The sequence below is a fragment of the Monodelphis domestica genome, chromosome 5 (genome assembly GCF_027887165.1).
Source record: "Monodelphis domestica isolate mMonDom1 chromosome 5, mMonDom1.pri, whole genome shotgun sequence".
Taxonomy (NCBI): Eukaryota; Metazoa; Chordata; class Mammalia; order Didelphimorphia; family Didelphidae; genus Monodelphis; species Monodelphis domestica.
In genome coordinates, this window is record NC_077231.1 from 120,910,789 (window position 1) to 120,922,837 (window position 12,049).

Sequence of the window (12,049 nt, forward strand, 5' to 3'; positions counted from 1 at the left end):
CCTAGTTTGGACCTGTAGAAATTCAAGCCAGAAAACTAGAAAACCATTCATTGACATATATTGCAAAATGAACTTTCAGGTCTCAAGCCTGGAGGTTGGACCTGGATGAAGGATTATTACATAACTAACAGGGGCCCAAAGTCCCTCAGGGAATCTAGACATAAGATCTGAGTCTTCTGCCCACATGGTATTGCCTCAGACATTGAAGTCTTTTCTCAGTGTCATGGAAGAACTCACTAAGTTTCTAGAATGTTATTGGAGAGTCTCTCTATTACTATCTTTCCCTGTCCTTCCCTCCCTTCCCCTAATAGCTCCTTCCCCACAGATGTTTGGATCTTTAAGCTTGGGAGAGAGCCTTAGACAATGCATTTCAATAACCTTATTTTACAGACAAACAAAACTGTTCCTTTGAAAGATGAGAGTAGTAACACAAAATTAAAACTCCTGCCTCTGCCCATGAGATTGGGGGAAAGGGGAGGATAAGAGAACTTTCTTCTCTCTTCCCCTCCAGAATATCAAAATATATTAGCCATTTGCCTAGGCATCTGTGACCTTTTGCAGATTGAGATGGGGAAGAAATCACTAGTGTCATCATTCTATCATTGGAAACTTGGCTTAGTAGTCTAGCATCATGGGAAATAATCTAGAAATGATCATGGGAAATTTTTTGGAAGTCATCAGAAGCTCTTCACCCCATCCAATGATAGCATCCTTGCTCTCTTCTCTACTAGCCCTCCTGGGGAAATTTGGACTGTTATTTTTCCCTCTTTTTGCCCACCCATTCAAGATCACACAGGCAGGAGGCAGCTCATGGGGTGAGATTTTTTTTCTGAGTTGTTTTTATTTGAAAACCCCAGGAGGTGCCCCACCATTCCCCTAGCCCACCCCCATCCCAGACACAATGGCTGTGAGCTGACACATGATGACAAGTGACACAGGGCTGTGAGCTGCTCACAGGAACACAGGGGCTGTGTTCAGTATAACATTGAAAAAATATACATTATATATAAGACACCCAGGGCACCTCTTCTACCATCCCCTGACCCATCTCCAGGATGTAGAGAACCTCAAGACTAGAGGAGGGGACTGGGGGGAGAAATAGAATGGAGGGCCTTGGAAAGAGACAGGGGAGGGGAAATAGGGAAAAGGGACCCTCTTCCCCAGAGTAAACTGGGAAAATGGAAAGAATACCAAGAGAAGGAAGGGGTGTCCACATTGAGGGAAGTAAAGCTCAAAGGGAGAGGAAGGAAGGGGAAACAAGGGGACTTCTTTCATCACTCCCTCAAGCTCATGGCTACTGACCTTTCCCAAAGTATAATTTTTCACAAGAACTATTAAGCCCAGTTGGCAGTAATGAAGGAACATAAACACTTGTACTTTGGCTGCCAGGGGGACAAAGGAAACAACCCGAGGGTCCCTTCTTCCCCCTTCCTGATATGAGGATCCTGGGTTCTGCTAGGGAAAAGGGGATTCTTGGGAGTGGGAGGGGATTCTCCAGAGGAAAGGTTAACAGGGAGCAGGCAGAGACTATTGGAGGGTGGGGAGGAGAGTAGGATTCCAAAGATAGCTCCCTCCAGAGACTTCCCTGGAGGGGGTCTCACTCTTAATTGTCCTTCTGTTCCAGATGTCTCTTTCTTTTCAGGGTGGGTGTCTCTTGTCTCTTCTCTCCTGGGCAGGGTGCTGTCTCTCTGGGGAAGAGGCCTTAGTAGCGGTGTGGGGCCGACTCAATGATGCGCCTCTCTTCATGGCTGGGAGAGTCAGCTGCCTCAGAATCACTGCTGTCCTCATCTTCCTGCTGTCCCCCAGCAGCCCCTGCCACACATGCCTGCCGACTCTGGTATGACTGGAGGGAGAAAAGAATGAGTGCTCTCCTAATACAGTTTAGAGCCTTTCCTCCTCCACTGTGCCTCCCTTAGTCTACTCCCAGCCTTCATGACAGCGAAGGCACTCTCCTCTACCCCTGCTTTGCCAACTCCAGTTGCCAGCCCTTAGCCCTGTGCTTTCTGGAAAGCCCAAGTTTCAGCCCCGGCCTTTGTTCCCTAGAATTAACTTGTTACCCTGGAGCCCCCACTTTTGCATGGCTCTCACCTCCATGGGGTTAACAATGATGGTGAGAGCTGAATCATCCCAGAAAAGGTCAGGGTCTTTGGGCTCATCTGAAGCCCCTGGTGAACCTCCAACTCCGGAGACACGCTGGTGCAGGGAATGGATGCGGACCAGGCCCAGGACAACCATGAGTGCCAGGAACCCCACACATACCACAATGATGAGAGTTGCTGCACTAGGAACCACTGAGGGGGGAAAAGGGAAAAGATGATCTTGGAGATGGAGGAAAGGGCCTGAGGCAATTCAGAGAGAGAAGAGCAGGAGGAGGGAAGGACATAAACACAGAGTAGAGAGCCCAAACACCGAAAAGAGTTCAAAGCCAGCTTCTACCACCCACTACCCATGTGGCCTTGAGCAAGTGAGTTGCCTCTCTAGGCCTCAGTTTCCTCATCAGTAAAATGAAAGAATTGAACTACATAATCTCTAAAGTCTTTTTTAGGGAGAGCCAGGCCTAGACATAGGAGATCCTGAGTTCAAATCTAGCCTCAGACACTTCCTGGCTGTGTGACCCTAGGCAAGTCACTTAATCCTCTTTGCCTAGCCCTTTTGGCTCTCCTGCCTTGGAACCAATACACAGTATCAATTCTAAGAAGGAAGGTACGGGTTTAAAAAAATTAAAAAGTCTCTTCCAGCTCTAAATGTATGACTCAATGACCCTCAACTTGGACACACATGTAAAATGGATTAAACTAGGAAATAGGGTGAGGCAAGACAGGTCTTAGCCACTGCTGAATCATAGATTCTTAATGCTCTAAGGAATCTTGGAAATTTCCAAGCCTAAATGCCTATCCAATGCAGAAATCTACCCTATGAACTCCCTGACAGATAGATATTTATGAAATTTCTGCTCAAATACCTCCTACGATGAAAACTCACCATCTCAGGGAACAGCCTATTTTGTTTTTAGATAGTGCTAATTCTAGAGTTATTAACTTTTTTTGGTGCTACAGACTCCTTTGGCTATCTAGTGAAGCCTATGGATCCCTTCTCAAAATAATGTTTTTTGATATATAAAATTTGTAGAATTACAAAAGAAACCTATTATTTTGAAATGCAGGTAGTGAAATAGAAACAAAAAAAGAAAGTTTACACAGACCAGGCAAAGAACCCTTTGTCTGTTTGCTAGAAAGTTTTTTCTTCCCTTCCCTTCCATTTTAGAATCAATACTGTGTATTGTTTCCAACACAGAAGAGCAAGCAGTAAGGGCTAGGCAATGGGGGTTAAGTGACTTGGTCACAGTTGAATAGCTAGGAAGTATCTGAGTCCAGATTTGAACCCCAAACCTCCTTGTTTCTAGGCCTGGTTCTCAATTCACTGAGCCACCTCACTTTCCTTAGAAAGTTCTTTCTTACATTGAGTTAAAATCTCCTTCCCTCTAACTTCCCGTCCCATTACTCATATTCTGGGTCCTTGTGAAACTTAATAACCTTTTCAATTGATATTCAACTGATACCCCTTCATCTTCAGTTCTCTAAATAATTTCTATGAGATTTTTTTTCAATCCTTTCACCCTCCTCATGAATTAATCTTATATTACCTTCATCTGGATGGGGGAGGGGGGGTGGCAAAGCCAAGATGGCAGCTTAGAAGCCTGGAAAGTCCAAACCATTCTGACTATCCTTCCACAGCCTCATCTGGATGAACTACAATCTGTCAGCTCCTAGAGGTATGCCACCACCCAGGACAAAGTGGTGTTCTGTTTAGAGATATTCTGACCAGCTGCCTAGGGACATCACCATCCTTGTTCTGTACACTTCATGGACCAGTGATCTCATGAGCATGAATAAGATCATAGGGCTTGGGAACCATAGAGATCACCCAGGCCAATTCTCTCATTTTATATGACAGGAAAATGAGGTCTGGAAAGATCAGGTTATTGCCCAAGTTTATAGAGGAAGTTAAATAGCAGAGCCAACATTTGAAAGGGGGTCCTTCTCTCTTCCCACCATGCCTTGTGGGTTATTCTTTCCCCATTCTGGATATTATGCTTCCAATAATTAGTATTTTAAGTAGCCACTTCACAACTGATTGAGATTTTGATCAAACAAAATCTCTAGGCCTTGGTGGGTATCTTTCATTTTATCCATTCTTTTGTTGTTGTTGTTGTTATTGTGAACTTTAAAACATAAGTAAATATGAATTTGTCCGCATGCAAAGAAGAACAAGAAAAAAATTGTATATGAAACTATAAGTTACTATTATATAAAGCCTTAAGCCTTTTTTTCACATGAACTACTAAGTCAAGCCTCCCCAAGAGTGAATAAAAAAGATGTCCCAAAAGCCTTACCAAAACTGCATCAAGGGGCAGCTAGTTAGCATAATAGATAAAATACCAGGCCTAGAGTCAGGAGGAACTGGATTCAAATCTTCCCTCAAACACTTCCTAGTTATGTGACCCTGGGCAAGTCAGTTAACCACAACTGCCTAGCCCTTACCACTCTTCTGCCTCTCAGTTCCAAGATAGAAGGTAAAGGTTTAAAAAATAAAACAAAACTTGCATTAAGACTTTTTGAGATACATTTTATAGAGTAGATTATTAGAATTTAAGCTAAAGGCTTTATATTAGTCCATATTCAAGTTCATATTTTTAGATCTGGACCATAATTCCTACCTATTTAGATTTTTTAAAATCCTCATTTTGTCAAAGGCAGGGAGTAGGTAGCTTAGTGAATAGAGCACTGGGCCTGGAGTTGGGAAGACCTGAGTTCAAACCTAGCCTCATATACTAGTTATATGACTGGGCAAATCACTTAACCTCCATTTGCTTTAATCCTCTGGAGAAGGAAAGGGCAAACCACTCCAATATCTTTACCAAGAAAACTCCATGGATAATATGGTCCACCCAGTCATGAAGAGTCAAAATCAAACTATCAAGAGGAACTAGATAGCATAATGGATTAGAATGCCAGTTTTAGAGTTAAAAAAGATTCATCTTCTTGAATTCAAATTCAGCTTCAGATACTAACTGTGTGAACCTGGGAAAGTCACAACCCTATTTGCATCAGTTTCCCCATCTATAAAATGGAGACACACTTGCAGAAGGAAATGGCAAACTACTCCAATGACTTGAACTCTTAGACATCTTATCTGTGTCTCAATACATTGATCATCAAAGCACAAAGTCCTTTAGGGGCAGAAAAAAAAAATCTTAGCCAAGAAAACCCCAAATAGGATCATGAAGAGTGGGACACAACTGAAAACTACTGAACAATTTTCTTAAGCCCTCTGAGCATTCTTTCACCTACAAATGTTTTTAATATGGCATCTAGATCTTTATCTAAATCACTGACAAAGACACTTAATAGGGCTAAGGGATGAGAGACAGACAAAAAATAGGACTGAAGAGATTGATAAACAAATAGAGGAGGGAGAATGCTCAGTGGGAGGAACATCCAATCCACCCAATTTTCAGGATGTTTATGAGCTAAGGAGAACAATCATTTCCCACCTCTAAAGATAGACACAGCATCAGTTTTTCTGTGTCTTCTCCGGAGGTGGGATAGCACAGGAAAAGCAGCCAAACGGGGCAGCAGAAAAGTGGAGCCAACCAAAAGCACATGCAAAGGATCACAGCTACTTTCTCCTCAGGTAGGCATCACCTCTATACAAGCTTAGCTCGAACCGAGGAGTCTAGGATCAATTTTGGACCTGAATGGAAGAATCGGGATGAAGATCTCATCAACATGTGAGGGAACCATGGTTATAGGGGAAAGACAAGCACCACCATCTCTGGGTTGAAGGAAGAAGAGACAGATGAGTACAGGATAGGGAAAACTAAACATGGATCCAGCTCCCCATTCCATTCACTTACCCAAAATGGACTCTCTCCGGAAAGTTGATGGTGGGTGTCTCCTTGTGGGTCGGGGTTTCTGTGAAGTCTGATGCCTCTGCTCCCATAAATTCTCTCCCTGGGAACTATCCAGCTCCTCTCTGTCCCTCCCTTGACTCTTGCCCCAAGGCCTCAAATTGATTCCCAAGTTCAAGGGGCATGGAGTCTAAGGGGCAGTGAGAAGCGGAATGGGGCATGGACCTTCACTGAGACCTTTGAGCTTACAGCAACAAAGCACACATGTAGGCTTAGACTCAAGCCCACCAAGACTGTGCGGATACACATCCCAGCAAAAGATCAAAGACTGGCCATACCTGGGACAAGATACATACAGAATACTTGCTAGCCTTCATGACTGCCAAGATCAGCCATTCTATGAAGTGCTTAAGCAAGATCACCTTGAGAAAATATGTGAGTGACTTCAATATGGCCCAGTAGGTATATATTTGCAAAATCACCAAGTTTGTTCCCAACTGGGTGACCCAGACAGTCCCTTGCAGAAACATGTAGATGCAGCCAATGAGGGCCATGTGGGCCATAGATTGAGTATACAAGACCACAATTCTAGCTCCTGACTGTGCATATCCATATGGCAGGTAAATAAACATGTATAAATATAATCTCCCTACCCACAGCCCAAATTCCAGAGTTTTGTGGGCATAACCCAGAGCCCATACTGGTAGATGGGAAACCCTAACACATGTGACTCCACTTGGGCTCACAGAGACCCATCTATTTTTAGAGGAATCCATCAGACCCAGAATCTAGTCCTGAGGGGGCACAATACATATATACACTGCCACCCCCAAAATAAATGGGCCACCCAAGCCTACATATAAGTCTATATCAGTTCCTAGTATATATCTGTACCCCAGAAGCAAATTTATAGACATAGAAAGAGCTGGACAGACTACCCCTTCCCATAATACCTAGAAACACTCACTCAGCCACACACTTCAAGAAGAGTAGACCCAGCAGAGTGTAGAAAAAATCCTTCCACACAGTCTTGCCCTTGAATACACATACCTAGTCCCACACCACAGGGGAACAGCCAGCAATGCCAGGTGGGACCTGGCCAGTCCCACAGCCCACACACAGATCCCTCCTCCAGTTAGATCAGACTCTTTAGAGGTAGCTCCCCAGGGCATTTGCATCATCCCCCAAAGGAGAAGGCAGCCCAATTAGATCAATCTGTCCTAACCATACAATGGTATGGGAGAGGGAAAAGGAAGAAGGAATCGCTACTTTCTGGGACCTCCAAGAAAACATCGGATTGTTCAAAATCCATAAATGTGGCTGTGTAAGGTCTTTTGGAGCTTTCCTTCCTACCTGGCAGTAGTTTTATTCTCACCATGATGTTTTGGCTTGCGCCAATATGCCGATGCATTTGTATTCTGACTGCACATAGCCACTGGATGGTGGCTTCCCAAGAATGTTTTCAGTGTGTCCCAAATTAACTCATTATCATTCCTCCCCTTTCTCCAAACCTTCCTCTCCCCACATTTCCCTTTTGTTGTCAAGGCTATCATCATTCTCCTAATCTCATTGACTTGAACCCAACAATGTCATCCTTACTTCTCATTCACTCTCATCCCACATATCCAGTCTGTTGCCAAATCTTGTCTTTTTTTAACATCAGGACATCTCATGTAGATCTCCCCTTTTCTCCTCCCATACAGCTGCCTCCGTAGTTCAGGGTCTCATCACTGCTTGCCTAGATTACTGCATTCAACCTTTTTACCTGATTCCCCCCACTCAAATCTCTCCTCCCTCCATTCCATCTTCCACTCAGCTGCCAAGATGGTATTTTTAGAGTACAGGTCTGACCATGTCACCCTACCTCTGACTCCCCTCACTTAATCAACTGAGATATCTGCCTATTACTTCCAGATTCAAAATTAGAATCCTCTCTTTGGCAGTGAAAACCCTTCACAACCTGGCCCCTTCCTACTTTTCCAGCCTTTTCACACTGTATGTTCCTCCATGGCCCCTATGATACAACTCCAGCCTTGCTGTTCCATTCCAAATAGGACGGACACTCTATCTGTGCCTTTTCTGGCTTCCTCTTGATCCTCATCCCTGCCTTCTGCTTTCCCTGGCTGTCCTCAAGATTCAGTGAGAATGTCAGCTTCTGCAATAGGCCTTTCCTGGCCCATCCCAATGCTAGCACCTTCCCTGCCATGAGATTATTCTTATTAATGTCTCCTATAGCTGTCTGTACAATTTTCTCCACAGTATTTACCCTACTTAGAATGTGAGCTTCTTGAAGTCATGTTTTCACCTTCCTTTGTATTCCTAACACTTAGCACAGTACCCTGCACATTGCTGCTATTGAGTTATGTCTGACTCCCCACCTTTGGGGTTTTCTTGGCAAAGATGCTAGAAAGGTCTGTTATTTCCTTCTGCAATGTGTCCCCATTTTATAGAAGAGGAACTGAAGCAAATAGGGGGTTGACTTACCCAGCCATATCACACAGATAATGTGTCTAAGACAAGATTTGTATTCAGATCTTTTTTTTATTTCAGGCCCTTAATTAATAATTGTCAACTGACTAACTAAAGGAAGGAAGATTCTCAGGAACAATTATGGAATCATTGGGAGAAAGAAAGAAAGAAAGAGAGAGAGAGAGAGAGAGAGAGAGAGAGAGAGAGAGAGAGAGAGAGAGAGAGAGGAGAAAGAGAGGAAAGAGAGAAAGAGAGAAAGAGAGAAAGAGAGAAAGAGAGAAGAGAGAAGAAGAGAGAGAAAGAGAGAAAGAGAGAAAGAGAGAAAGAGAGAAAGAGAGAAAGAAGAAGAAAGAAAGAAAGAAAAGAAAGAAAGAAAGAAAGAAAGAAAGAAAGAAAGAAAGAAAGAAAGAAAGAAAGAAAGAAAGAAAGAAAGAAAGAAGAAAGAAAGAAAGAAAGAAAGAAAGAAAGAAAGAAAGAAAGAAGGAAAGAGAAGGAAGGAAGGAAGGAAGAAGGAAGGAAGGAAGGAAGAAGGAAGGAAGGAAGGAGGAAGGAAGGAAGGAAGGAAGGAAAAGTCAAAGGTCATTTTAGATCTTAGTCTAGTGGGAAAGGTGAGTGATCAAGCTGGGTAATAGCATTTTTTGTTAAAAGATTCATGACTAATAAAATAACTAAGTCTGTGTGTGTGTGGGGGGGGGGTGTAGTTCAAAATTAGTTCTAAAAGTAAATCCTAAGGAGAGATTCCAAACATGTTTTGAGTAGTGGCAGATGTTTAGTGGTTTTTTTCAGCTGTCTGATTCTTCATGACCCTATTTGGGATTTTCTTGGCAAAGATATCAAAGTGGTTTACCATTTCCTTTTCCAGATGAGGAAACTGAGGTAAACAGAGGTAAGTGACTTTCTCAGCATCACACAGCCAAGTGTATGATGTAGAATTTGAACTCAGGTCTTCCTGACTCTGGGCCCAAATACTCTATATACTGTATCACTTAGCTGCTCCTGGCAGAATAGGCCATTTAATCAAACCAGTATTCTGTAGGAATCCACTGGAGGATTCACCTGTGTGGCCTTAGGCAAGTTACTTCCCTTCTCCTGGTCTCAGTTCCTTCATTCATAAAACTGGGGGACTGAGTAGAGTGGTCTCTACGCTATAAATTTGTATCTCTAAATCCTATTAGCTGATTAATATGTATATACTTCCAGGTTGACTAGTGTGAAGGACAACAAATCATTTGGATGTAAATTCTGGTTTGTTTAAGAACTCAATCATAGGGGCATCTAGGTATCAGTGGATAGAGAGTCAAGCCTAGAGACAGGAGATCTCGAGTTCAAATCTAGCCTCAGATTCTTCAAAGCTGTGTGATGCTGGACAAGCATTTGAAACCTCATTGACTAGCCCTTACTCTAGCACTAATTCTGTGACCAAAGGTGAGGTTTGTTTGTTTGAAAGAAATCAGTACTATCAAGAACGTGAAATTGAGGGGAAGGAAGAGGGAGGAAGAGAGAGAGGAAGGAAGGGAGGGGGATGGGAAAAGGGAGGAACTTGAAGAAACTGAAAAAGAAAGAGGTTAAGTAACTTACTCAGGGCCAGATTTGAACTCATGTCTTCCCCAGGTCCAGTACTCTATGCCTGAGCCACCTCGCTGCCCAAGGAGACAATTATCATGCCAGCATGCCACAGACGCTGAGCATTTGATCATTCCCTATTTTTAAATTGTGTTAGTCTTGTCTTGAATATGAACCCCGTAAAGACCCAGCTCAGACTTTATTTTATATCCCCTAGGGAGCAGCAGCAGTTCTGAGCCCATATTTAGTGGCCACGAATATGATGACTAGGACATTCTACCAGGTTAAGGACTGTCATAATGTGAGGGAGTGGCAGCAGTGGCAGCAGTGGCAGCAGCAGCAGCAGCAGCAGCAGCAGCAGCAGCAGCAGCAGCAAGGAGCCCCAAATCCCAACTTGATCTCATCAGGCTGGAGATGATGACAGAGGAAAACCGATGGCCCAGAGAAAGTAAGGGTTTGACCCAAGGTTCCAAAGTGAAACAAGTTCAGAAAGGCTGAGCCGTCTGGACACATCCCTCCCTCCACAATTTCCCCTCCTTTCCCCCTACCTCAGGGACAGGCCTGGGCCCAGAATGGTCACCCAGTGTCCCCATCCAGCCCTCCTTACTTACTGGAGTTTGGGTGAGCACTGGCTATGCTGTGTCCAGCCATCTCTGCGGGTAGCTGGTGCCCATGGTGTAGAAATTGCTGGGAGCTGAGGACATGGCTGGGGGTAGGCAGCCCGGTTCATGCTATGTAGCACATTCACCTACAGACAAAGGGTTAATGGACCTTTCAGTGTCCTTCCTCAGACTTCCCTAAGCCCACTCCAAAGCCCACTTTTTACCATCTTAGTTCCTCTACCTAAAACAGAGGTAGGCCTCTGCCTCTTAACTCTGGAACTCCCAACCCCACTAACTAGAGGTCTAGGCCCTGCCACCCAACCCCCGGCTCTCCCAAGTGGACGGAGCTCTGAAGTGGAGATGGGATCATCTTGTCTTGTACCCTCTACAATGAACTCATTGCTGGAATATCGGCCATTCATTTCAGAGCAGGAAAGCCTGAATTTCCTTGCATAAAGGGCAGCCCCATGTCGCAGCTTGTAGCGTGCTTGCCTTAGCACCTCTTCATACACTGTGATGCTCCTCACTCCTGGAGGGATGAGAAGATGGTTTGGCACAATCCAAATGGGACCCACGAGCTCAGCAACCCATAGGTGACTCTCCAACCCATAAAAGTGTGACTTCTACCCACTAAGACTTCACACAGCTAGGACAAGGATACTAACTAATGGAAGAGGCAAGTACCTTGTATCCTTTAATATTAAGTGCTAAATCACATCAGGTAAGTGAAATAGGGGAAGGAAAGAAGGAAGAAACAAGCGTAAGTGCTAAGGATACAAGGTTCGGGCTTCTTCCATTAGTTCTACCTCAATAGATATTATGTCTATGGTTATGGATTCTTTTTTTGTAATACTGTTTCTGTTTGTTAGAGGTAGATACTAACTAATGAAAGAAGCTAGTATCAAATATTTATATTAAACATTGAATCACATTAGGTAAATGAAATAGGGGAAGGGAGGAAGGAAAGGAGGGAGGGAGGGGAGGGAGGGAGGGAGGGAGGAGGAAGGGAGGAAGGAAGGAAGGAAGGAAGGAAGGAAGGAAGGAAGGAAGGAAGGAAGGAAGGAAGGAAGGAAGGAAGGAAGGAAGGAAGGAAGGAAGGAAGGAAGGAAGGAAGGAAGGAAGGAAGGAAGGAAGGAAGGGAGGAGGAGGAAGGAAGGAAGGAAGGAAGGAAGGAAGGGAGGGAGGGAGGGAGGGAGGAGGGAGGAAGGAAGGAAGGAAGGAAGGGAGGGAGGAGGAAGGAAGGAAGGAAGGAAGGAAGGAAGGAAGGGAGGGAGGGAGGGAGGGAGGGAGGAGGGAGGGAGGAAGGAAGAAGGAAGGAGGGAGGGAGGGAGGGAGGGAGGAAGGAAGGCAGGAAGGGAGGGAGGGAGGGAGGGAGGGACAGACGGACGGAAGGAGGGAGGGACGGAGGGAGGGAGGGAGGGAGGGAAAGGAGGGAGGGAAAAAGGGTGGAAGGGTAGAACAGAGAAAAGGGAGGGGAAGGAGAGAGGGAGGGAGGGGTCATGAC

General features: G+C 44.6%; 1 protein-coding gene across 1 annotated transcript in view; it reads right to left on the reverse strand.

Annotated features, from left to right (window-relative positions):
* Positions 1 to 811: 811 nt before the first annotated feature.
* CLSTN3 (calsyntenin 3) overlaps positions 812 to 12,049 on the reverse strand; it is a 77,979-nt gene continuing 66,741 nt past the window's right edge. Inside the window, 4 exon segments of the mRNA XM_056799180.1 lie at positions 812 to 1,843; positions 2,089 to 2,291; positions 10,555 to 10,654; positions 10,656 to 10,691. Of these exon segments, the coding sequence (XP_056655158.1) occupies positions 1,703 to 1,843; positions 2,089 to 2,291; positions 10,555 to 10,654; positions 10,656 to 10,691 (480 nt within the window). The 3' untranslated portion in view covers positions 812 to 1,702.